The 26,458-nt window shown below is 48.4% G+C and overlaps 1 protein-coding gene across 2 annotated transcripts; it reads right to left on the reverse strand.

Annotated features, from left to right (window-relative positions):
* Nucleotides 1-6,633: 6,633 nt before the first annotated feature.
* RAD51D (RAD51 paralog D) lies at nucleotides 6,634-25,938 on the reverse strand. Of its 2 annotated transcripts, XM_021704018.2 has the most exons (10): nucleotides 25,694-25,938; nucleotides 25,300-25,361; nucleotides 24,962-25,080; nucleotides 16,438-16,519; nucleotides 16,051-16,185; nucleotides 15,427-15,522; nucleotides 11,167-11,257; nucleotides 10,973-11,043; nucleotides 8,223-8,387; nucleotides 6,634-8,056 (listed from the first exon to the last, which is right to left on the reverse strand). In XM_021704018.2, exons 1-10 carry the CDS (start codon nucleotides 25,773-25,775, stop codon nucleotides 7,973-7,975), a joined length of 987 nt encoding a protein of 328 aa, XP_021559693.1. In that variant the 5' UTR covers nucleotides 25,776-25,938; the 3' UTR covers nucleotides 6,634-7,972. The 2 variants fall into 2 exon arrangements, with proteins under 2 accessions (XP_021559693.1, XP_044777376.1); XM_044921441.1 differs by lacking the exons at nucleotides 16,051-16,185; nucleotides 16,438-16,519; nucleotides 24,962-25,080.
* Nucleotides 25,939-26,458: the final 520 nt, after the last annotated feature.

A 26,458-nucleotide genomic window follows, 5' to 3' on the forward strand; every position in this document is an offset into this window, starting at 1 on the left:
CCCTGAAACAATTGGTATGGTTGTTAGGAAGTAGGGTGGCATGAGGATTAAATGAGCTAATGCATTTAGAAGTGCTTAGTAAACTGTAAAGCACCGGATTGCATGGGGGATCATTAGCCAGTGTGGACGAAGAAAATACCTAGTCATGAAAATAATATACATTCTAATCATTATTCTGACCATGTCTAATGACACATTTTCTTCTGCTTTTGGTTTCCTATCGAAACCTCCCACAGTTGTTCTGAGCAACTTATATTTTAAAATAAGGACTATCATGAGAAAAAATGACGTAAAAACACTATCATTTATACATGTGGACTGTCACTCCACAAGTATTTCTAATCTTCACAACCCAGCAAACTGAGTACTATTATTCCCATGTTTTGTTTTTGTTTTTTTTTTAAGATTTTATTTATTTATTTGAGACAGAGAGAATGAGAGAGAGAGAGCACATGAGAGGGGGGAGGGTCAGAGGGAGAAGCAGACTCCCTGCTGAGCAGGGAGCCGGATGCGGGACTCGATCCAGGGACTCGATCCAGGGACTCGATCCAGGGACTCGATCCAGGGACTCGATCCAGGGACTCGATCCAGGGACTCCAGGATCATGACCTGAGCCGAAGGCAATCGCTTAACCAACTGAGCCACCCAGGCGCCCCTATTATTCCCATGTTATTAACGAAGATCTGAAGGTTAAGTAATTTACCCAAAGCCACACCCTTTGAAAAAGGCCAAGCCGAAATTTGAAACCAGGTCTTTCCACCCCCAGTAACTCATGGAAATACTGGCCCTCTAGAGGCCTCCCGCCCCTCATCTTTTTCCTACCTAGCTACTTTCGTAACTTTCCTTGATGGAATTCTGTCTTCTCTGCTTCTCTCCAGGGCTTTATTCCCCCCATGAAGGCGTTTATTGTCTCCTGTTTTCCCCCATCTGGTTCCTTTCCTCTTGAGATGTCAGGACATTGTTCATCCTCTTGTTTCTGAAATGGATTTGTGATCTGTGATTAAGGCACAGCATTCTCCACCTGATCTCTCCTTCTCTTTGTGTTAATTATAGTATAGAAAGTTAACAGGTCCAGAACAAGGATGGGGTGAGACCAGAGATGTTTTTGTAAGCTCAGTTTACAAGCTGAGTGCTCAGTTCCATAGGGAAGTGCTCTCAATCCACTGGTTGGACCCAATGACTGGAGTTTAGATTCATGACATCCTCTGGAGGTCATTTTTTCCCCCGGGTCCTCTGGTCCATATTACAGTTAAATCATGGGAATGTTGCTAAATAATGTACATATCACTGAAGCAAGGAGGTCTCAGAGCTGCATTTACCCACACTCCTCCTTTCTCCACCTTTAGCATTATCACCATCACTATTTTTAATCTTTAGCGTGCCCTTCTGCAGAGGCACTCAATAATGTACCCATTGTGCAAGTAATTTAAAATCCTTTTCAGCAAGCAATAGTATTTAGTAGTAATAAAACACTAATTTGTCTACCAAGTGACATATTTATAGGAGCTGTTTACTTTGACATATTTTTATTATTTCTACTCATTTGCTAAGTACTTTCCAATACATATTTATGAAGCATATGCCTTTCCCCAAACAGTAGTGAAAAAATAAATCATATTATTTCTTTTATTAGTAGCAGCATGGCTTGTAAGAGCTAGTGACCTGATTTTTGCTACTTCTGGCACAAGCTGAATTAATGGTGATTGAGCACCTACTATGTGCCAGACATTCTGTGAAAGGCACTTTACATAAATTATCTGTTAAGTTCCCCTGAGACATATAATTTTACCAATAAGGAAAATATAATTCCCCTGCAACATATATTTTACCAATGAGACAGAGACATTATCTTGTCCAAGTAATTTGGCCAGAAAGCATTTTTTTTTTTAAAGATTTTATTTATTTATTTGACACAGAGAGAGAGAGAGAGCAAGAACACAAGCAGGCGGAGTGGGAGAGGGAGAAGCAGGCTTCCTGCTGAGCAGGGAGCTCAATGCGGGGCTCGATCCCAGGACCCTGGGACCATGACGTGAGCCGAAGGCAGACGCCTAACAACTGAGCCACCCAGGTGCCCTGCCAGAATGCATTTTGAACCTAGATCTTTTCCTTATCCAAAACCCCAAATCATCATTCCAATTCACCAGCCCCCTCTTAACTTCTCTGGACCTAATAAATTATGGAAAATATAAAGAATTCCTTTCTAAAAGAGGCTGTATCTATTACCCCAGAATGGAACAGAGATAAACAGACACGAAATGCTAATCCCAATTTTTCTACAAGAGGTAACTCTCTAAGGGGGTTATTCCCTAAGAAATCAATGGTAGGGTATTTCCCAAATACTTCAGAGTATTAAAGTAAGCACAAGGCTCTGTGCAACGGCACTGGTCACACTACCGTGAAGCTGGCCTTCCCTGGACAGAACGAAGCTGTCACTAGTACCTTTCAGGCATTGGAAGCCTCACAATGATATGACATTTAGTTCCATTATAGGCCTGGAAAAGCATTTGGTGCTTTACATAAGCTATATGACTCCAAAGCAATTCTATCCATCAGGCATTATTATTTTTTAAAGATTTATTTATTTTAGAGAGAGAGACAGGGGAAGGGCAGGGGGAGAGGGAGAGAGAGAATCTTCAAGCAGTCTCCCCGCTGAGCACAGAGCCTGATGCAGGGCTCGATCCCATGACCCTGAGCTGAAATCAAGAGTCAGCCACTTGACTCACTGAGCCACCCAGGCACCCTATGCAGCAGGCATTGTTTCCCCCATTTCACAGTAGATGAAACTGAGGCTTAAAGAGTCTAAGTGATTCATCCAATGACACCCAGCAAGTAAGTGTCAGAGCTAAGCCCGAGTTAGTTGAGATGTAAAAAAATCTTGTTCCTTGGGGCGCCTGGGTGGCTCAGTCAGTTAAGCGTCTGCCTTTGGCTCAGGTCATGATCCCAGGGTTCTGGGATCAAGCCCCAGCATCTGGCATCAGGCTCCCTGCTCAGTGGGGAGCCTGCTTCTCCCTCTCCTGCTCCCCCTCCTTGTGCTCTCTCACTCTCTCTCAAATAAAAAAAATCTTTTTTGAAAAATTAAAAAATCTTGTTCCTTGACTTTGTATTCTTTTCTGCATAGACCCATTGTCTTCTGGTAAAACCCAGTCTTCAATTAAGGCTGTTATACCCAGAAACCACAGGGAGGCAGAGAAGGGCTAGGGTTCAAAGGCTATTCAAGGAGTCAATCTAGTGCAGCAACTGAAGTACAGCTGTATAGCTCCAAGACACATGGACCTTCCATCGACTGGGAGAGTGAGCTCTGTGTATGGCCAATGTAATGGCCAGTACTTGGCCTCCCTCTGCAGGATAAACAGGAGACACAGTGAGGTCTCTACCTTGATAAAAGGTCACTACAGGGAACCTACAGAACCTTAATGATAAAATACTGGGAACAGCACACTAAAGTCAGGAACAAGACCAGGAAAATGGCCATGGGTGCTTCTATTCAACTTAGTACCTTAGTCTAGCCAGTGCTAGACTAGAAAAAAAAAAGAGAAAAACACCTTTTTTTTTTGAGGGTAACATTTTAAAAATTTTTGAGAAAGAGAGTGAGCATGGGGGGGGAGGGGCAGAGAGAGAAAGAGAATGAGCAGAGGGGAGGGGCAGAGAGAGAATCACACTCCCCTGCTGAGCAGGAGCCCGACGTGGGGCTCAATTCCAGGACACTGGGATCATGACCTGAGCTGAAAGTAGACACCCCACTGACTGAGCCACCCAGGCACCCCTGAGGGTAACCTGTGATGAATAATATAACTAGCTCTAATTTAAACTCCATGCATCACAGAGCTTCTCCAATACCCTTCCCCAACATACCACTTTGAACAGTATTAACTCTACCCAGTACTATTCCATGGGGGAACACAGCAAAAACCTAGTGGCATATGCACATTTCTAAATCCCTTCTCTCTTACTGGCTCACATCTCAGGTGTTTGTTGTTTGTTTGTTTTTACGATTAAAAAAAAAAAGAGGGGCGCCTGGGTGGCTCAGTCGTTAAGCCTCTGCCTTCAGCTCAGGTCATGGTCCCAGGGTCCTGGGATCAAGCCCCACATTGGGCTCCCTGCTCTGCAGGAAGCCTGCTTCTCCCTCTCCCACTCCCCCTGCTGGTGTTCCCTCTCTCACTATATCTGTCAAATAAATAAATAAAATCTTTAAAAAAAAAAGATTTTATTAGAGAGAAAAAGCATGAGTAGGGAGAAGGGGCAGAGGGAGAGGGAGAAGCAGGCTCCCTGCTCCTCAAGGAGCCTGATGACTCTGAGATCATGACCTGAGCCGAAGGCAGATACTTAACCAACTGAGCCACCCAGGCACCCTGAAGAATGTGTTGTTGTTTTAAGATTTTATTTGAGAGAGAGACACACAGCAAGAGAAGGGAACACAAGCAGGGGGAGTGGGAGAGGGAGAAGTAGGCTTTCCACTGAGCAGGGAGCCTGATGTGGGACTCGATCCCAGGACCCTGGGACCATGATGTGAGCTGAAGGCAGACGCTTAACAACTGAGCCACCCAGGCACCCCGTGACCATTGTTTTTTATTCAGATTTATTTTCCCCTAAACCTCCAGTTCACTTTCTAAGTTTGTTTTTTTGTTTATTTAAGTGATCTCTACACCTGATGTGGGGCTCCAACCCATGACACCGAGATCAAGACACATGCTCTTCCAACTGAGCCAGCCAGGTACCCCTCCAGTTCACTTTAATACCAACGATATCTCCCTGCTCCATGTGTGTGTCATTCTCTCATAAATTCCCTGGGGGAAATTGGAAAGAGCTGATAAAGTAGATCTCTGATCCAGCTTTTTATGGTGAGCTAAGCTAAAAAAAGCTCAAGATGTGTAGCCTTGGCTACTATCTGGGTAGAATATAAAAAAGAATTTTATCAAAACAGTTACATATTCACAGCTGAAGGCAGCATGAGGATGGAAAGAAGTAGGGTTTTGAATGAGACAATTCGAGTTTAGATTCTGGTGCTGCCACTTATTAGCCTTATGTCCTCAGCCTTGCTGGACTCCTACAGTCTGTAAAATGGAATGACTCCCCATGCCACAAGGCTGTCCTAACATCTAAATGAGATGCGTACATGGCCTAAGCACATGAAAGCCTTGATAAACTTGCCTTCTGGATTATGGCAGACACTTCAGTTCCTCCACACAACTCCCTCCTTTCTAGTAGCACCCCCATTTCCTTCTGATGGCCATAGCACGTGCTTAAGGAAAGCCTGTCCCTAGCCCCAGCTCCAGGACTATTTTCTGGTTGATCTGAGCCAATCATAGACCAATTTCCCTTGCCATGATTTCGATGTGGGTTCAGGAAGCAATTCTGCACTAATAAGATATGAGGTAAGTCTGCTTTGGTTGGAAGTTGAGTTTTAACTTAAAAGGACACAAGGATCATGTTCCTGCCTGTAGATATTGTCATATCTGGATTGATACTCAGAATGGCTACACCCAGGCCTTAACAAGGAGCATGAGCTTAAAGACAAAACCAACACAAAAGGAGAGCAAAGCAGAAAGAGAAAAGGGACCTTATACCACTTCACACTGAGCCACTGAATGAGCCAACCTTGGACTTCATGTAATCGGAGATAATGTCCTTATTGTTGAAGCCTCTTTAAGCCAGGTTTTGTTAATTGCAGTGGACAGCAGCCTCAATGATACATGGACCTCTTGCCTGAGAGTCTTTGGGAGTTCAGGTGCCTGACTTAAAGTCATCAAGTGCTAGCCCACAGTAGGGACCCAATATTAATTTTGTCTAATCTCAAACTTGGGACATACAGGAGTCCTCTCTAGAAAGATACATAAAAAGATACTTTGGGGACTTAATGACTAGATCAGAAGAAAAACATTCCTGCATTCCTCCTTTGCCACCTTTAAAATGCACGAAACCCCACCCACTCATGTAGTTAAGGTCCTGCAGGATGTCACAGGTGGTCTGGAGCAGCGAGGCCATGTGGTGATGGCCCTGGCACCCTGAGCTGGGGTTAGTACCTGGTGGGAAGAGAGCTGCGCAGATGGGAAACTAAAGGCAAGATGGAGACCCAAAGAGTCTGGCTTAGGAATCAGGAGTCCTGGGTGTCAGTTGCTGCTTTGCCACAGGGACCGTCACTTCTCCTCTTTGGGCCTCAGCTTCCCTGTTAAGTGACAGTGTGGGGCACATGGTCTTTACAGGCCTCTCAGACCCCATTATTCCAGGGTCCTGACTCACAACATACAGGGAACATGGCAGATCTGCCCAGGGCAGAGAGGGCAACGAGGCTCCACCTCGAATGCCCACCCCACTAGTAGGTTGTGCCTCCCTGGAGGGCCGTGCGGAGAAAAACTGCAAAAACACTCCCAAGTTCCACAAAAACAGAATGCTTGGGAGATTGGTGAGACCCCCCGGGGCTCAAAATACCCAAATAGTAGGAGTGGCAGGGATTTTCCATCCCCTCACTTAACGTCCCGTTTCCTATGATGGTTGCAGAAATGAGCCGACCACTTATGGTATGAGGATATGGAAGATTCGTTTCTCCTGGGGTCCTTACTGCAGGCAGCAGGGCCAGCCTCCCCCCAGTCCTAGGCTCCCCAACCCTTTCCTCACGCAGGCAGATACCCTGGAGCCGGTCTGCCGCTCACTCCTGATCCTCCATGCTTCCTGCTTCTGTCTCTGCTATGTTCATCATCTTCATGTCCTATCTTCCCCCCCGAACTCTGCCCCCTATTCCTGCAGCCAAGACACAACTAATTAATCACGACAGGCTAACTGAGAAAGGCGAACTTCCTGTAAAAAATGTGGACAGTAAACAATTCTGATCATTTCTCTACTTTGCCTTTTTATTATTCCTCCCCTGGTGTCCTCCTCTCCCCCCCCAGCCAGGGCTACGGCTCTCAGATGGACGGCCACAGTGCCGCTAACAGACGGGGGGTTATTTCATACACTAGGGCACCAGGTTGCGGTACAGCTGTCAGGAAGAGAAGGGGAATTATATTGCATCTTGGAGCCACCGGCAATGAACTTCTGCATAAAAGACTAGATTTGCCATGTATTATTTACGCCAGCATCAATTTTCCCAGCTGGCTGTATTTACTGTGCAAATTCTTTCCTGTTTATGGGCAAGGCCATGGTTCAGCACTTCTGGCTGTGAGGCACCTCTATACTGTGGAGGGGCCCTACAGGGCACCATGCATAATAAACAAGCAGCTGGATTCACTATGGCCACATCCTCCCTTCCTGTTAAATTATATCCCTGGGACTGCAGCAAGTTCACAGTTTCACCTAGTCATGGTGATGCATGCAGGTACATGAAACCAAATCAGCAAGAGGGAAAAAAAAAAGAAGAACTGTTCTTTGGAACCTCACTAGGGGAAACTGAAAAACATCCTTCTGGGGGGAAATCAGGTGGCTCTGGGGCTCAAGGAATTTCCTGTTTATATTTTTAAGAGCATGACATGGATAAAGAAGGGCTTTGCATTTACAAGGTTGCTTCCACCCAGTAACTCAAAGACAAAGTTAGGGGAAAGGGAGCTCCATCCTACAGATGGAAAAACAGAGGCAAAATAAAAAAGAGAGAGAGAAGCAGAGGCTTCCGAGCTCCGTCACTGTGTGAGGATGGAGTGTGGGTAAGATGGTGACACACAGGGTTCTGTCCGGTCACTAGCAGGCCTCTTCAGAGAGGCCGGAGGCCAGGGTGAACTCTGCTCACAGGGAAACATATATGATAGAAACAAGGAAGAAAACTTGGCACGAGCATGAGTTTCTGGGTCCTTCCACCACCGAATCCTCTCTCGCCTGTAGCTCTGTTTCCACAGAAAGAGAAGCTGAGGAAACAGAGATGTCTCTTGTGTCCAGCCCAAGAGCTTCTACTGCAGGCCCAAGTACCGGGTAGCAGTGACCAGCAGCTGCTAGTGTGCAGAGAGGTGGGGCGCTTGATGCCCCCCCCCCTTCCCAATCAACAGCACAGTCATATCTGATCTCCATGGGACGCTGGGCTCTGCTCTGGAGGCGCCCAGGTCCCGATGTCTACCATCTCTTGGAAACCTGTTGGCTGGAAGAAGACAGGAGGGAAGGGTAAGTTTTCGAGTTAAGCAACTCAAGCAGGGAGCCTCTTTGGTTGCCGGGTCTCAGCGTCCAAGAATTCCCCTATGAGACATCTGGGCACACAAACACCCTCAAGGGCCCAGATCCCTGGCTTTCCCCTGTGGCCGGCTCACCAGACGGGGAGATTTGGTCAGATATACCCTGCGCCGACTGCCCGACGCTCCTGCTCCTTCGTCAACGTCCAGGAGAATCCGGGTGCTGGGTACAAAGCTCCAGGAGCGTCCGAGGGCAGGTTTGAGCTCCCCACTGTCTCTGTCTCGGGTCATGTGGTTGGTTACCTGAGGCAGAAAGAAGCAAAGACTTCCAGATTGATAATAGTGGCATAGAGGATATCTGTTCCTTCTGCTTCATTCTGCAAGTGGGAAAAGTGAGGCCCAACACAGAGAAAGGACTTCCCCAAGGCTCCCTGAGTTATTGACAGCTGGTCTGGAACTAGAACCCCAGGTCCTCACTTGTGCTCAACTCTTTCCACGAAATCACCATGCCTCAGGCTTGACTCCAGCAGAAGGTCATAGCTCATAGGTCTGGGAATAAGCATCTCTGTCTGCACTTTGCTGGAGGGAAGATAGTGGTGGGCCTGCGCCTCCTATACCCCCAACCCAGCAGACAGGTATTCTGAGACCATACCACCCAGCCCTCTGTGGCAGGGAGTACATCTGCGTGTAGGGGGTCGTGGGAGCTTCGAAAGGGAGGTCGTAATCTGGTCAGTCAGTTCTCCGGTGCCCAGGATAGTCATAGGTAGGCAACCTGAGCCTCACAGCATCCCTTGATGAGAGTATCCCCACCGGCCCCCCAACCAGGAGCAGGTGGCTGCAGCTTGTTCATCACTGAGTCCCCACTGCCTAAGCCAGGGCCACAAGCAGGTGATCATGTACAGCCTGAAGTCAGGAGAGGGAGGCCCTGGGACGCAATTTAAGAACACTGCTGGTGGGTGTACAAATTAGTATAACCTTCCTGGAAATTTGGTGGTATCATATCTATACATTTAAAAATGTATGTATTCCTGGGGCTCCTGGGTGGCTCAGTTGGTTAAGCGTCTTGACTTTGGCTCAGGTCATGATCTCAGGGTCTGGGATCGAGTCCTGCATCGGGCTCCCTGCTCAGTGGGGAGTCTGCTTCTCTCTCTCCCTCTGCCTGCCCCCCACCCCCCGGCTCGTGCTCTCTCTCTCTCTGGTTCTCTTTTTCTCTCTCAAATAAATAAATAAAATCTTTAAAAATAAATAAATAAAATAAATTTAAAAAAATGTGTATCCCTGACTCTGTAATTATACTTTTAGGAGTTTGAGGAAGTAATATGAAATGTGCAAAGAAATTTAGGTTATCAGGGTGTTCACTGGAGTTTTACATATTTATTTTAGAGAGAGAGCGCGCGAGCACGTGAGCGGGGGGGAGGGGTAGAGAGGGAGAATCTCAAGCAGACTCCCTGCTGAGCACGGAACCCAATGTGGGGCTCGATCTCACAACCCCGAGATCATGACCTGAGCCAAAATCAAGAGTCCAACGCTTAACCGACTGAGCCAACAGGTGCCCCAGAGTTTTACTTAAAATAGAGGAAAACCAGGGGCGCCAGGGTGGCTCAGTCAGTTAAGCGTCTGCCTTCGGCTCAGGTCATGGTCCCAGGGTTCTGGGATCGACTGCCACGTTGGGCTCCCTGCTCAGTGGGGAGCCTGCTTCTCCCTCTCCCTCTGCTGCTCCCCCCGCTTGTGCTCTTTCTCTCTTGCTCTCTGTGTCAAATAAATAAAATCTTTTAAAAAAAAATTACAGAACACTTACCAAAAAAATTAAAAAGAAAATAAAAGAGGAAAACCAGTAATGACCTACAAGCCCCAAATCAAGAAATAGATCATTATGGGATACCAGGGTTTGACAAACTACTCCCGACAGGCCAAATGTGGCCCCAAAATTATTTCTGAAAGTCAAGTTTGGCTGGAACATAGCCATGCCCTCTGTTTAGGGACTCTCTGTGGTTGCTCTCACACAATCTAGGCGGAACTGAGTAGCAGTGACAGAAACTATCTGGCCATAAAGCCTCGACCATTTACTCTCTAGCCCTTTACAGAAAAGTTTGCTGATCCCTGTACCACAGGTATTAAATAAAATATGTAACAGCTAAAAATGGCATTTTTAAAGCATCTATTTAAAGACATGGGAAATGGAATGAGATGAGTATTTTTTTTAAACACGGTTACAGTTTAGTTGGAAAACTGGTTAAAAATACACACATATATGCAAAGAAAAGAGATTCTATGGAGATATATAAAAATATGAATATGTTTTCTGTGGATGTGGAGATTTACTACAAATTTGACTCCTATATTTAACTATTTTTTACCCTATGAGAAGCATGCAGACTTTAAAAAAAGTCCTCCGAAAGCAGAAAAAGTTACTTCGAAAGCAAAAACATCCCTTTCTATGAAGCACCGGAAAAGGCAAAACTATAGGGACAGAAACCAGATCAGTTGTTGTCTGGGGCTTGGGGACCTTTTTGGGGTAACCGAAATATTCTAGATCTTGATTGTGCCTTGTAACAAGAGCGGATACATTAGTAACTGTTAGCCAAACTTCAAATGAGGAGAAAGTTACTGTGTGTAATTATTCCTCAATAAACCTGTCTTGAAGTAAAAAGAAAACCAAGACTGTCCCTGACCCCTTGGCTATTTATGTCCGATCCCATCACAGTCCAGGGCTCTAGATGGCCCAGGGAAGTTGGGCTAAGATCCTTTCCTAAAGGGCCACGTTGGGGGTTAAGTTGCCATTTAAGGAATGTAAACAGCTGGAACTAGAACTCAAAGTCAGGTCCCGCCTCGGCAAAGCCCAGGGAGCAGAGATAAGACCAGCAGGCTGGTGAAGCCCACGTCCTCACCACCACCGCCATGCCAAGGTCCCGGGCCAGGGTCTTCAGCTCTCGGGCCAGCTGCATCATCAAGGCCAAGCCTGGAGGAGGAGAAGCACAGGGTGAGGGCAGCAGGGCACCTGGGACTGGGCTGACCAGGGAATGCATTCCAGAGCTGGGAGGCAAGATCACGTCCCGGACCTGGGCTCTGCGGCACCTCTTACCTTCCCTCTGCTGACCTCCCAGAAGTGGAGAGACCACCGCAGTGACCGAGTCCACAACCACCACCTTCACCGTCGCGGAGGCACTGCTCACCTGGGGAGAAGCAGAGGCCATAAACCAGTTGGCCTCTAGGGGGCGTCCAATATAGGGCAAGCTTGCTCCTCTATCAGAAACCGGTAAGTGGGCGCCCAAGTGGCTCAGTCAGTTAAGCATCTGCCTTCGGCTCAGGTCAGGATCCCAGGGGCCGGAGATTGAGCCACGATGGGCTCTCTGCTCAGCGGGGAGCCTGCTTCTCCCTCTCCCTCTGCCTGTGCTCTGCCTACTTGTGCTCTCTGTCAAAATGAATAAGTTAAAAAAAAAAATCTTTAAAAAAAAAACTGATAAGAAATAAGTTCTCCAGGGGCGCCTGGGTGGCTCAGTCGTTAAGCGTCTGCCTTCGGCTCAGGTCATGATCCCAGCGTCCTGGGATCGAGCCCCGCATCGGGCTCCCTGCTCGGCGGGAAGCCTGCTTCTCCCTCTCCCACACCCCCTGCTTGTGTTCCCTCTCTCGCTGTCTCTCTGTTGAAAAATAAATAAAATCTTTAAAAAAAATAAAAAAGAAATAAAAAGAAATAAGTTCTCCAACCCCAAATACAGCTGTGCAGGCATCATGGAATTTCAGTAAGGTCTTTTTTCCCCATCTCCATTTATAGGTATAATCAATTTTACTGAAGACTTGGGTGGATAGAGGGGGTTTAAATCACAGGACATCACAGACACACCAAAATAATTAAATTTGAGAAATCCCTGTTCTAAGTTCTGTGGCCCCAGTCAAGAATTTTCTTTCTTTTCTTTGTTTAACTTATTTATAATCTCTACACCCAACTTGGGGTTTGAACTCACAACCTCGAGATCAAGAGTCACATGCTACACCCACAGAGCCAGCCAGGCCCCCAGTCCTGAATTTCTTTTAGGATTTTTTTCCCTAAAGTTTATTTATGTATGTATGTGTGAAAGAGAGAGAGCGCGTGCACATGCGTAGGGGAAGGAGAAAAAGAGAGGGAGAAGGACAAGCAGACTGTCCCAGGCCCTATCCCAGGACCCTGAGATCACAACCTGAGCCGAAATCAAGAGTTAGGTGTTCAACTGACTGAGCCACCCAGGTGCCCCGAGACTTTTTTTAAAGTAGGCTCCACACCTAGAGTGGAGCCCAACACAGGCTTGAACTCAGGACCCTGAGATCAAGACCTGAACTGAGATCAAGAGTAGGATGCTTGGGGTGCTTGTGTAGCTCAGCTGGTTAAACAGCCGGCTCTTGATTTCAGCTCAGGTCATGATCTCGGGGTCCTGGGATCTAGCCCCACATTGGACTCCCCACTCAGCAGAGATGCTCCAGGATTCTCTCTCTCCCCCTCCTCCTGCCCCTCCCCCCACTCATTCGCTCACACGCACTCTCTCCCTCAAATAAATAAATCTTCAAAAAAAAAAAAAAAAAAAGGAGTGGGATGCTTAACTGACTGAGCCACCCAGGCACCCCCAGTCCTGAATTTTCTTAGCGGCCATGTTTCTTATGGCCAGCCTTCCCTACCACCATCTTGCCAGGCTCTTCTCCCTCTTCTGCTTACTTCCCAAATTCCTAACTCCCTGTGCTGAAGGGGTTAGCCTTCTCTTTACTTCAGTCTCCTTCTAGATCATGCCTCTAGGGCCTCATCTTCCACATCTAAAGCAGTTCCAAATACAGACTATATAGACAGCCATGTTAAAACCATCATCTTTTGTCTCCACACATGCATTAGCATCGTCCTAGTTTCTTGGACCTAACCTCCCTTACTCTTTATGTCCAAGTCATTTGCTGATTCTGTTTCCACAACGTTCTTTCTCACTTCATGCAAGCCAAATCTTGGATTTTCAGCATAATCTGGTTTGTCTTTTGCATGTCTTCCTTCATTGTCCAGTTACTGACTCTCATGTCATCCACTCATCTAAGACAGGATGGCAGAAAAGAAGAGAAGCTAAAACTGAAACCAGCTTAGCTCTTCCTCACTCTGGGAGAGCAGGTTAAAATCTCTGGCTAAAATGCAGACAGCCAGCCTTTCACTGCTAGTAACTATGGAGCCATCAGGTCATCCGTGGCAGACAGATCCGAAAGTGGCCCCTTGACCTCCACCTCCAGGTATTCAAGCCTTGTGTAATCCCTTCCCCCAACCGTGGGCGAGTCCTGTGGCTGGCTTCTGACTAATACAGTGTCAAAGGTGCTGGAATGTCACTCTCTTGATGAAGCTATGCTATATGGCAGAGGTGATGGGACGTCACTCCCAAGATTACATTATGTTACATGAAACTGCATGTTGCATTTTGCTCTCACTTTTTTTTTTTTTTAAAGATTTTATTTATTTATTTGAGAGAGAGAATGAGAGAGAGAGAGCACATGAGAGGGGGGAGGGTCAGAGGGAGAAGCAGACCTGCTGCTGAGCAAGGAGCCCGATATGGGACTCGATCCCGGGACTCCAGGATCATGACCTGAGCCGAAGGCAGTCGCTTAACCAACTGAGCCACCCAGGTGCCCTCACTTTTTTTTTTAATTTAACTTATCTGAGAGAGAAAGAGTGAGAGCACGAGTGAGGGGAGGAGCAGAGGGAGAGAGAGAAAGGGAGAAGCAGACTCTCCCCCGAGCACAGAGCCCAATGAGGGGCTTAATCCCAGGACCCTGAGATCGTGATCTGAGCCGAAGTCAGAGGCTTAACCGACTGGGCCAGCCAGGCGCCCCTTGCTCTCATCCTTGTGCTGTTTTGATGAAGCAAGTGGTCGTGCTGTGAACTGCCTATGGAAAGGGCCACAGGGCAGAGAACAGTGGGAGCATGGACAACTGCCAGCAAGACACTGAACCCACTAGGAAATGAGTTCTGGTGACAACTTGAGTGAACTTGTATGCAGATTCTTCCCCAGTTGAGCCTCTAGATAAGAACACAGTCCAGCTGCCATCTTGATTACAGACTACTGAGATCCTAACAGAAGCCCCAGCTAAGCCGTGCCCAGACTCCTGACCCACGGAAACTGTGAGGTAGTAAACGTGTTGTTTTAAGTCATTACGTTTGTGGTAACTTGTTATGCCATAATAGAATATACTATCATAATGGTCTTCCAGTAAAAAAACACATCATTTGACCTGGGAGTTCAGAGATTTAGTTCTTATCCTAATTATGTAGTGACTTTGAGCAACTTACTGAACTTCTCTGGTCCTCACTCTCCTCATCTCTAGAAATGAGAGGGCTGGATTAGATCGGGGCTACTTGACTTCATGTCTCAACACACATGGGTCATAACCAGCTACAGCTCCTATGGCAAGTATCTGTTCAACTATTAAGTGTTCTAAAGTTTGTAGAAATCATTTACTTTACATACAATCTTGGGCATGCCCATAGGAACATGTTATACTTTGGGGTCTGAGGAAGTTTAACGAGAGTTGAGCTATTCTAAGATGTCTTTCTAAATCTAATAGCCTGTAAATCAGTGCACCAAATCCTGTCTAAGCACCCAGCAGGTAAAATGGGGTACCAACCCAAATGCCACTCTAAACCCCTCTTCCTTGTTAACAGGATTCTGGATGTGTTCAGGTAGTGGGCAGAAATCTGACATCATGGAAGGTGGGCCCAACCCCTAGTCTAAGATACACATAAAACTCCATTTTGGCCAACTAGATGTAAGGCGAAGTCTACTAGTGGGTTTTGGAGAAAGATTTTTCTTTCCTGATTAAAGGGAAGAAATGCAGAAAAGGGGCCATCTATTACTGCCCTGAATACGCGTTTTGATGTGCGAGGATGTGATGCTTAGAGCTATAGCAGCCACTTTGCAATCACGAGGGGGAAGAGCAAGAGAATCAGACACACCAACTAGAGCCCTGATACCATGGACCTGCCAACCTCCAGACTCATGAGAGATAATTAAATGCCCTCAAGGTTCAAGTGCCTGTCACACAGACTCTATTACTTGTAGCTGCAAGTAAACCTCGATGATCCAGGGGGGGATGAATGCAGAAATGAATACAACATGATCCTTGCACTCAAGGGTCTTACTGTTTAGTGGGGAAGATGGGCAGGTAAACAATAAGACACTCAGGAAGGAATTAAGCACGCAGGAATCCCATCCCATCCTGTGGCAGGCACAGCTGGAGTCACCAGATGGCACATCTGCATTTCCAAACAGTCTGTGCTAGGACACCTGCCCACATGCAGACAGCCCCGGCAAGCTGGGTGAAGCAGGGAGGGGCAGAACAACAGGCTCACCTGCTGGGACATAGCACCCCGGAAGTCCTGTAGCACGTCCAACATCTGGAAGATGTCAAATGCACGTACCACCTGGATCCTCTGGAGAGCTCCTGCCTAAAGGGTTAGGAAGGGGAAGGAGGGGCTTTGGATAAGAGGGAGCAGGGGCTCAAGCAAGATAAAGAGGGATTTTAAAGCTGAGCAGAAAGAGACCCCCTAGTCATAAGGACTCTGGTCCAAGATGGCAAATGGGCTTTTTCTCCTGGGCCAGTTCTCACAGTGGTGGCTGCCTGGGTGCCAAGCTGCAAAGCCAAGTCACGGCTCAGCGGGAAAGTATGGCAGGTCTGATTAGGAACGTCTGCCATGGCAAGTAATGGGAAGGAAACACAGATGCTGCGTGCCTGCCAGCCCTGAGTTAGGGTGTACAAGGAGCTGGGTCACCTGGGAGATCAGTGGGGGTAGCATCCAAGCTGGGATAATGTCATAACAGGAAGAACTGAAAAACACAGGAAGAATTAATAGAACAGCACGTTTCAAAGCTAGAAATGACTGTTCATCCAAATGGTCAAAATTCTTGCAATATAAGGGATAATGGGGTCTTTCTGTGTCAGAACCTCAAAGGAACTCAAGCCTCCTGCCCCTTACCTGCTCCTCCTCTTCTGGGGTTCTGGCCTGAAGGAGCTGGAGGATGCGGGAGGCTGTCAGTCCTCCGCTGGAATCAATGTATACAACATTCTGCTGTAGGTCATAGGCCACATTTGCAGCCACACAAAGACATACCTGAGGAGACAAGGCATTGGGAGAACTTGAGCTCCCAAAGAGGGCCCAGAATGGGAGCCCCCACCAAATCCTGTCCAGATCCCAGTGACATGAATGGGCCATATTCAAGCCCCACTTCTCACCACCCATCTCCCTGAATCACAAGTACATTGGCAGAAGCTCCCCCAGGGATCCAGAGCTATGCACCCACATTCCCACTTCCTTCCCACCCACCACCCGTCACGTCCTCCTGGCTGCCAGCCGCCCATGTACCTGGGTTTTGCCACTACCTGGGCCTCCTACAATCTCAGTCACTTCTCCAGTGTAGAGACCAGCATCAAGCAGTTTGTCCAAGCTGATGAAAGAAGAGGAAGGAAGAGAATCAACCCAGCAGACTGGTGGGAACAGAGGGGAGTAGGAACTAAGAAGAAAAGCAAGACATTCCTTCCCAGCACTGCTTCTGTCCAGAGATGGTCTGAACATCTCTAGGGAAAGAGGGCACGGCTACAAGCTCCTCCTTGGGCCCCTCCTCATCTGTTCACTCCCAGCCTGAAGATCACTCTGCTCTCCACAGAGGTCTCTGCACCCCAGCAAAGAGTCCTCCTTCCATTCTCAACCTTAATCCCTTATGGGTTTCCTTGGTAGCATTTCCCATAATTTGTCATTATTTATTTATTTATTTAAGATTTTTATTTATTTGAGAGAGATAGCGAGAGAGAGCAAGATTGGGGGGGCGGGGAGAGGGAGAAGCAGGCTTCCCAATGAGCAGGGAGCGCAATATGTGGGGCTCGATCCCAGGACCCAGGGATCATGACCCGAGCCAAAGGCAGACACTTAACTTACTGAGCCACCCAGGCACCCCCATCATTTTTTAAACTTTGAAATAATTATAGATTCATAGGAAATTGCAAAAAAAAAAAGATTATACAGGACGGTCCCGTGTACCCTTCCCCTCACTTCCCCTAATGGTGGCCTCTCATACTGTATGACATCGCAAGCCAACCGCGGTGCAGTCTACAGAGCTTATCCAGATTTCCCCGGCGTTCCGTGTGTGTGTACAGTTCTATGCAAACTTATCACCCGTGTAGGTTTATGCAACCACCAAAAGCAAGATACAGAATATTTCCATCACTATAAGTCTCCCTTGCATCACCCTGTTATAGCCACACCCCTCCATCCCACCCCGAATCCCTGGCAACCACCAACTGTTCTCCATCTCTGTTATGATGTTATTTCAAAAATGTTACATACAAGGAATCACACTGTACGTAGCCGTTGTGGCTGGCTTCTTTCGCTCAGCATCATTCCCTTGAGATCTGTCCAAGTTGTTGTAGCTGTTGCTTTTTATTGCTGAGAAGTAGCCCATGGTATGGAAGCACCAAGTTTGTTTAACCATTCACCCACTGAAGTCTGTTTCCAGGTTGGGGCAATTGTGAATCAAATGGCTATGATCATTTGTGTACAGGTTTTTGTGTAAACCTGTTTTTCTTTCTCTGGAATAAATGCCTAAAAATACAACTGCCAGGGGACGCCTGGCTGGCTCAGTCAGTGGAGCATGGGACTCTCTATCTCAGGGTTGGAAGTTCGAGCCCCACGCTGGGTGTAGAGATTACTTAAAAATATTAGGGACGCCTGGGTGGCTCAGTCATTAAGTGTCTGCCTTCGGCTCAGGTCATGATCCCAGGGTCCTGGGACCGAGCCCCACATGCATGGAGCCCTGCATGCATGGAGCCCTGCATCAGGCTCCCTGCTCTGCGGGAAGCCTACTTCTCCCTCTCCCACTCCCCCTGCTTGTGTTCCCTCTCTCGCTGTCTGTCAAATAAATAAATAAAATCTTTTCAAAAAATAAATTAAATTAAAAAAATATATATTAAAGGGGTGCCTGGGTGGCTCAGTCAGTTAAGTGTCCAACTCTTGATTTTGGCTCAGGTCATGATCTCAGGGTTGTGAGATTGAGCCCGGCATGGGGCTCCATGCTGGGTATGGAGCCTACTTAAGATTCTCTCTCCCTCTGCCCCTCTACCCCATCTCTTAAAAAAAAAAAAAAGAACACAACTGTTGTATGGTAAGCACATATCAATTTTTGTTTCTTTTTTAAAATTTAAATTCAAATAACATATAATGTAATATTTGTCTCAGGGATACAGGTCTGTGATTCATCAGTTGCATATAACACCCAGTGCTCATTACAACATATATTCTCCCCAATGTCCATCACCCAGCCACCCCATCCCCCACCCCCTCCCCTCCGGCAACCCTCAGTTTGTTTCCTATGATTAAGAGTCTCTTATGGTTTGTCTCCCTCTCTGGTTTCGTCTTGTTTCATTTTTTCCTCCCTTCCCCTATGCTCCTCTGCCTTGTTTCTTAAATTCCTCATATCAGTGAGATCATATTATACTTGTCTTTCTCTGATCGATTTATTTCGCTTAGCATCATACCGTCTAGTTCCATCCACGTCATTGCAAATGGCAAGATTCCATTTTTTTTTTGATGGCTGCAGCACATGTTAATTTTATAAGAAACAATAAACTACTTTCCCGAGTGGCTATGCCATGTTACTATCCCACTAGCAATGTATGAGTAATCCAGTTTCTCAACATCCTTACCAGCATTTGGTCTTGTCACCATTTTTTGGTATGGCCATTCTGGTAGGTATGTAGTAATAGATCTCATTGTGGGTTTTTTTTTTTTTAAGATTTTATTTAAAGGGGAGGGAGAGGGACAAACAGACATGGGGCTCGATCCCACAACCCTGAGATCATGACCTGAGCTGAAATCAAAAGGCAGAAGCTCAACAGACTGAGCCACCCAGGTGCCCCTCATTGTGGTTTTAATTTGCATTTCCCTAAGAACTAATGATGTTTGACATTTTTGCGTGTGATTACTTGACATCTGTGTGTTCTCCTTGGTAAAATATCTGTTCATGTCTGTTGTCCATTTACTAACTGGATTGTTTCACTGTTAGGAGTTTTAAGAATTTTTTTTTTGGGGGGGGCGCCTAGGTGGCTCAGTCGTTAAGCATCTGCCTTCGGGTCAGGTCATGATCCCAGGGTCCTGGGATGGAGCCCCGCATCGGGCTCCCTGCTCAGCAGGAAGCCTGCTTCTCCCTCTCCCACTCCCCCTGCTTGTGTTCCCTCTCTCGCTGTGTCTCTCTGTCAAATAAATAAAATCTTTTATTTAAAGAATTTTTTTTTTAAAGATTTTATTTATTTATTTCAGAGAGAGAGCATGAGTGGGGGGAGGAGCAGAGAGAGAAGAACAAGCCGACTCCCCTCTGAGCAGGGAGCCTGACGCAGGGCTCGATCCCGGAACCCTGAGATCACGACCGGAGCCGAAGTCAGAAGCTTCACTGACTGAGCCACCCAAGCGCCTCTTAAGAATTCTTTATATATTCTAGATGCAAGTCCTTTGTTGAATATGAGGCTTGCAAATATTTTCCCCACTCTACAGCTTGTCTTTTTCTCTTCTGCAGAGCAAAAGTTTTAATTCTGAATTCATTTTTTATTTTTTTGATTAAAAATTTTATCTTTCTTTTATTGATCACACTTTTGGTGTCAAGTCTAAGAACCCTTTGCCTAGCCCTAGTTCTCAAATATTTTCTCCTCCGTTTTGTTCTAAAAGCTTGACAGTGTTAGGGTGCCTGCCTGGATCAGCCGGAAGAGCATGGAAGTCGATCTCAAGGTTGTGAGTTTGAGCCCCACATTAGGTGTAGAGATTACTTAAAATCTTTAAAAATAATCCAGGGGCGCCTGGGTGGCTCAGTTGGTTGGGTGTCTACCTTCGGCTAGGGTCATGATCCCAAGGTCCTGGGATCGAGCCCCACATCGGGCTCCCTGCTTGGCAGGAAGCCTGCTTCTCCCTCTCCCACTCCCCCTGCTTGTGTTCCCTCTCTCGCTCTCTGTCAAATAAATAAATAAAATCTTAAAAAAAAAAGTTTTAGCAATTCAAAGTCATTGGCTTGTCCATGTAATTATTAGAATAAGCTTTATTTTTACAAAAAAAAAATATGCTGGGACTTTGGTAGGAACTGAATTAAGTTTATAGGGCAATTTGGGGAGAATTGACATCTTTACTATGCTGAGTCTCCCAATCCATGAATACAGCGTGTCTCTCCATTTATTTGGGTCCTCTTGATTTCTTTCATCAGCAAGTTTTAATTTTCAGCATACAACTCCTATACCTGCTCTGTTAGATGTAGACGTAAGTATTTCATTTTCTTTGGAGCAACTGTAAATGGTATTATGTCTTAATTTCCATTTCCACATGTTCATTTTGAGTATATAGAAACGCAATTGATTTTTATGTGCTAATCTTGTATCCTGCGGCCTTGCTGAATTCACTTAGTTCTGGGAGTTGGTGATTATTTTCTATGTGCTTGTTTTTGTCTCTCATCCCCATTTGGCCCAGAGCACCCAGGGGCAAGGACACTGGCACAGTGCTGGAAACAGAGGAGACACACAATAAATGTTGCCAGAGAAACAAGTGGTAGAACAGTAGTATTTAGTTACTATATTGTCAACACTCTGGCTGTGGAAGCCTTCAGGTAAACTCAAGATATAGCCAATTCCTGATCCATGTTCTGTCCTTGAACCATGAAACAGGTCACTAACCACACTGCACTCCCTGCCCAACCTGTGGCCTGAACCACAGCCCATACCAATGACTCTGTGTCCTGACCTCACGCATCCCTTTTCCAGCTCTGCAAACACCTTCACGGGGCCCAGTATTCTGAAATGGTTCACAAAATGGTCTCTCCCATGACCCTTCTGTGTGTGCCAAGCAGCACCTTAGAAAAAACCCCATTGATTCCAATTCCAAGGACCCCATGATTATAAGCACAGGGCCCTGCCAGTCAAAACGCTCTGGTCACCACTCCAGCCCTGTGGCTTCTCCCATTGGGATCAGACAATAGCTCCATCACGGCAGTGGTTCTCCTAGTGTGGTCCCCAGACCAGCAGCAGCATCACTGGGAAGTGGTGTGAAATGCAACTCTCAGGCCCCAGCCCGCACCCGCTGCATCAGAAACTGGAGAACGGATCTGAGTTTCAACAAGGCCTCGAGGTGATCTGGATGCATGCTCACGTTTGAAAACCACTAGGCTAGACTAGTGATTCTCAATCCTGCCTGCATATTAAAATCACCAGAGGAGTTTTGAAAAAGAGGCCTGTATTAGCAGTTCCCAAACTTGTCTGCACATTGGAGTCACCTGGGAACTTCAAACACTACGGATCCCTGTGTCCCATCCCCAGAGAATGTGATTTAATTGGTCTGCAGGAGGCGTGACTTTCGGGAATGTTTAAAGATTCCCCAAGTGATTCTTTTTTTTTTTAAGATTTCTTTTTTTTTTTTTAAGATTTTATTTATTTGACAGAGAGAGCGCAAGAGAGGGAACACAAGCAGGGGGAGTGGGAGAAGGAGAAGCAGGCTTCCCGCGGGGCAGGGAGCCCGATGCGGGGCTCGATCCCAGGACCCTGGGATCATGACCTGAGCCGAAGGCAGATGCTTAATGACTGAGCCACCCAGGCGCCCCATGAGATTTCATTTATTTATTGGGGGCGAGGGGCAGACTTCCCGCTGAGGAGGGAGCCTGACTCAGGACTCAATCCCAGGACCTCAGGATCATGACCTGAGCTGAAGGCAGACACTTAACTGACTGAGTCACCCAGGCGCCCCTAAGATTTTATTTTTAAGTAATCTCTACACCCAGCATGGGGCTTAAACTCACAGCCACAAGATCAAGAGTCACACACTCCACCAACCGAGCCAGGCAGACAGCCCTCCCCAAGTGATTCTACTGTGCGGACAAGTTTGGGACCCACCAGCCTAGAGCAATAAAGTCAGAATTTCTAAAGGTAGGACCCAGGCATAAATATTTCTTAACCTTCCAGGTGATTCTAATGTGTAGCCTGGCCTAACCCACTGGTGTTGACGCTCCAGACCAGAATCGACCTCATTCTTGGCTGTGAGGACATTGTAGAAGGAATTCCCAAATCCGCCTCTCAACCGACTTCTCACCTGTGTTCCTATTTCACCTCTCCTACCGCCCAGAGGACCCTCCTCCCACTCACCTCTAACTCAGTGGAGAGAGACCTCCCCCCGCCTGCCTTGTGCAGCAAAACCACACCTGGGCCTTACCACCTGTTCTGAATACAACTGATTTCTGGGACTTATCCTCCACCTTTCCCTTGGAATTAGCTTTTTTTTTTTTTTCCAGCCATTCATTCCAACATGGCCTACATACCTCACATTTCCTGAAGGCCTTACTCTAAAATGAGGGAGATACAGGAGTGCCTGGCTCAGTCGGTTAAGGGTCTGCCTTCGGCTCAGGTCATGATCCCAGGGTCCTGGATGGGGCCCCGGGTCGGGCTCCATGCTCAGCAGGGAGCCTGCTTCTCCCTCTGCCTGCCGCTCCCCCTGCTCTTGCTCTCTGTCAAATAAACAAATAAAATCTTTAAAAAAAAGAAACACGTTCAAAAAAGTAAATAAAATGAGGGAGATACGGAGATGAACGAGATATAGCTCTGGCCTTCAAGGAACCACTTATCTCCCCCAGTCGATACAACTTCTTGCAACGTACACTTCATGCTCTGGTGTCCTTGTAAAGACTCACAGTGCACATCAGGCTCTGAGATGGCCCACAGCTTTTAAAAAACGCGTTGACAGGGCACCTGGGTGGCTCAGTCGTTAAGCGTCTGCCTTCGGCTCAGGTCATGATCTCAGGGTCCTGGGATCGAGCCCCTCATCGGGCTCTCTGCTTGGCGGGAAGCCTGCTTCTCCCTCTCCCGCTCCCCCTGCTTGTGTTCCCTCTCTTGCTGTGCCTCTCTCTGTCAAATAAATAAATAAAATCTTGGGCGCCTGGGTGGCTCAGTCGTTAAGCATCTGCCTTCGGCTCAGGTCATGGTCCTAGGGTCCTGGGATCGAGCCCCGCATCGGGCTCCCTGCTCCGCAGGAAGCCTGCTTCTCCCTCTCCCACTCCCCCTGCTTGTGTTCCTTCTCTCACTTTGTCTCTCTCTGTCAAATAAATAAATAAAATCTTTAAAAAATAAAAATAAAAAAATAAAATAAAATCTTAAAAAAAAAAGCATTTACTTTGGGTGAACGAAGCATTTCCCAATTGTCTGACTACATAACTCTCTACCTCCCTTTTAAAAGTTACATCCGTCCAGTGTCCACAGAACACTGTGAGCAGGACTAGAAACCTAGCGCCTGATCTGACTCTTCACGCCTACATCCCACCAGGAAGCAAGGCCTGTCGTACCTCCTTTCAACACGTCTCCTGCTGTCACCTGCCCTGGATCGGACTCACGCACCCCACCACTGCTGTCTCTCTCGGCCTCTCTCCTGCAAGCCTCCCCAGTCCTGTCCACCCCGCACACCTCTGCCCTGTGCCGACAGCTCCCTTTCGCATTACGGTCTCCCACTGGGAGGGAGGCACCAGGGCTGGGGAGTCAGAGTGAGGCGCATGATGGATGTGACCCCAAGCTCCTGGTGTTCCTACTTACTAGCTGAGCGAACTTAAGCGAGCCACTTAAACTAAGCCCCAGTTTCCTCGTCTCTCCAATGGTTGAGTTTAACTGTACCGCGCTCATTGGTGGTGGTGGAGAAAAAATGAAATCATGTGCAAGATTGGTGCCGGGCTCTCCGCAGGCACTCAGAGAAGGCTTGCCCCCTCCACAGGGCTTTCTGGAACCACTCTGATCTCCCTTGCAACAACCCACTGCGGCCACAATCCTGTCCATTTATCACTGGACTGCTCCCTAAGCGCTTCCTCTGCCTATGTTGGTTTCATAAGCAGCCGAAGCCCCAGGGCTAGTTCGGGTTAATCAGTCCCTCCTTCTGCTGCCTCTACACATGCTTCCACTTTTCTCCCACTGACCAGCTCTTCTATCTACCCACTAGGCCCCACACTCATAAAGCGTAGGAGCCGTGCCAGACTCGTACACCCATCATCTGCACATACCTGGCACGTGGTAGGCATAGAGTGGGTGCTTGATGGCCAACAGCCGCGGACACCCACCCGGGAGGAGCAAGCCCCATGCTGTGCGAACCTTGCTAAGAGAACGTGTCAGGGAAACAGCAATGGCCAAACCAATCCAGAGACCTTGCTGGTGGTATGGGGAACACACCCGGTTCTGATCAAGTATCCCAGGGCTGCTCCCCCCACTCCTCACCCCTCCCTCCTCTTGGGCTAAACTCAAGTTTGGTTAGTAATCACTAACGCGCAGGGTCACTGAAGAGATTACGTAACTTAATGTCAGTGGCCGGGACCCAGGGGGCACTCGGTGAGTGTCAGTCCTACCACGTTCTCTCGCCCTGTCCTGAGATAGAGTGGGAAGCAGGGCCAGAGCGGAGTTGTTCTCATCTAATAATAATGAAATACTGACATCTCGTGTTATAAGATAGTGCTTTTCCACCAGAAGCAATTTTGCCCCCCTTGGGGTCATCTGGCAACATCTCTCCAGACATTTTTGATTATCACAACATGGGGAGAATGGAGGTACAACTGGTATCTAGTGAACACAGGCCAGGGATGCTGCCAAAAACCCTATAACGCACAGGACAGAGCGCCCCCCCCCCCAAATAATTACAAATCCCAAAATGTTCAAAGTGTGAAGTCGAGAAACCCTGTTATAGGGTGAGAGAACTCAGAAGTCCTGACCATCTGTCCATGTTGCCCCCATCACTACTTGAAAAACCCCGTTCTCTCTAGATTCAGGCGTAAGAGGCCTGAGAGCCAGTCCTGGAGCCAGTCCTGTCCTCTAGCCCCTCACCGTCCTCCCCAAGCACACATACAAACCTTCCGATGCCAGTGGACAGGATGGCAGTGGAAGTCTTTAGTTCCTCGTACAGATCAGCGCCATTGCAGGGGAAAGCTGAGAACTGGGCCAGCAGCACCCTTCTCAGGGCAACCAGGGCCTGCGGAAGGGGCAGGGGCAACTCAGGGTGGGGCCGGGGATGCTTCAACCCAAAGCAGCCCAGAGTACTCAGCAATATACGGCCAGAGGAGGGGGCATCCCAGGGTCTCATACGTTCCCCCCACCCTACTTATCAACCTCTGGGAACCCTCTGCTCCTTTGGCTCAGAGGTGAGCATTTAGACTCATCCAGGTTTGGAGCGTGGAGATGGGCGGCTCACCTTGTAAGACAAGCCACATTTCTGGGCCACGTCCTCCAGGTCTGCGGAAACCAGGTCCACCACTGAAAACAAAACCCACGTAGCTGATTAGTAGGAAGGGAGGCCCGGGCTTTCCACACTTGGCTTCTCCTCTACCTAAAGCGGGGTGACGGTTCTACCTCGGGGCAGGCAGTCTCAGGGGGCCCAGGTAAAAGCACAGAGCCGCAAGGCCTGGCGAGGCGCCATGCCGCCCGGCACCCGGTAGGGGTTCTGCCCTCCCCGCGGGGCTCGGCGGGCCCCACTCCCGCCTTCCCGAGCCTCTACAGAGCGCGGAGGGGACGGCCCCTCCGGGGTCCGCCGGTCGGGGGGCGCCGAGTCCGCGCTGTGCCCAGCTGGGTGGCGCGCACGCGGTCACCTGTCTTGATCCCGCGGCTCCTCAGTTGCCCGACCGTGTCGTGGGTGAGGCCCGGGCACAGCCCGGCCCTGAGCACGCCCATGTTCCCTGGGAGCCGCGGGGGCGCCAGCCTCGGGACTACTCATCCCGCAGGCATCCGCCAGGCTCTCCGCTCACGCCCGGCGGCGCCCCTTTCCGGAGGGGACGCAGGCGGCGGCGCGGAGGGCGTGGCCCCCGCCGGGTCCCTGCGCCGCGGCCCAGCCGCTCGCGCCTCGCCGCGCTTCCGCCTTCCAGGCGCCAGGGACGGGCCTGCAGCGCCATCTGCTGGCCGCGCGGCGACAGGGAGGTTGGGGCGGAGCCGCGCGCGGGCCGGAGCCACGCCACGCCCCCGCGCCCTTCCGGGCGGGCGCCCCCAGCGCTCGGCTCCCGGCCCACCACGGCCGGCACGCGGCGCGCGCACCCGCCTCCACCCGCCTCCCCGGGCGCGCGCGGAGACCGTGCTGCGCGCGCTTCTGTTCTAGACGCTGGGCGGCGGAGTTCGACCAGACGGAGCGTCCGTGAGCTCAGGCGCCTACCCGTTAGTGACGAGGATAGCGAAGAGGAATCAAAGATACCGGGTAATTACAGTTTGGATGGCAGGTGTTAAGAAGCAGCAGAGCGCAGAGAGGGCATCTGCGTCTCTATTTTTGAAGGAAAAAAAAAACATTATTTTTTTGGATGAATAGCAACAACAAAAGCCCTGCTGATGTGGAACATAAAAAATATGATTTGGCATTTTTAGATGTC

This window comes from Neomonachus schauinslandi, chromosome 15, assembly GCF_002201575.2.
Source record: "Neomonachus schauinslandi chromosome 15, ASM220157v2, whole genome shotgun sequence".
Classification (NCBI taxonomy): Eukaryota; Metazoa; Chordata; class Mammalia; order Carnivora; family Phocidae; genus Neomonachus; species Neomonachus schauinslandi.

Coding starts and splice junctions, on each gene's coding strand:
- RAD51D (XM_021704018.2), bottom strand. CDS start 25,775: ATGGGCGTGCTCAGGGCCGGGCTGTGCCCGGGCCTCACCCACGACACG. Junction 15,523..16,050: donor CCCCAGAAGAGGAGGAGCAG/GTAAGGGGCAGG, acceptor CTAACCCTTTAG/GCAGGAGCTCTCCAGAGGAT. Junction 8,057..8,222: donor TGACCAAATCTCCCCGTCTG/GTGAGCCGGCCA, acceptor GTCTTCTTCCAG/CCAACAGGTTTCCAAGAGAT.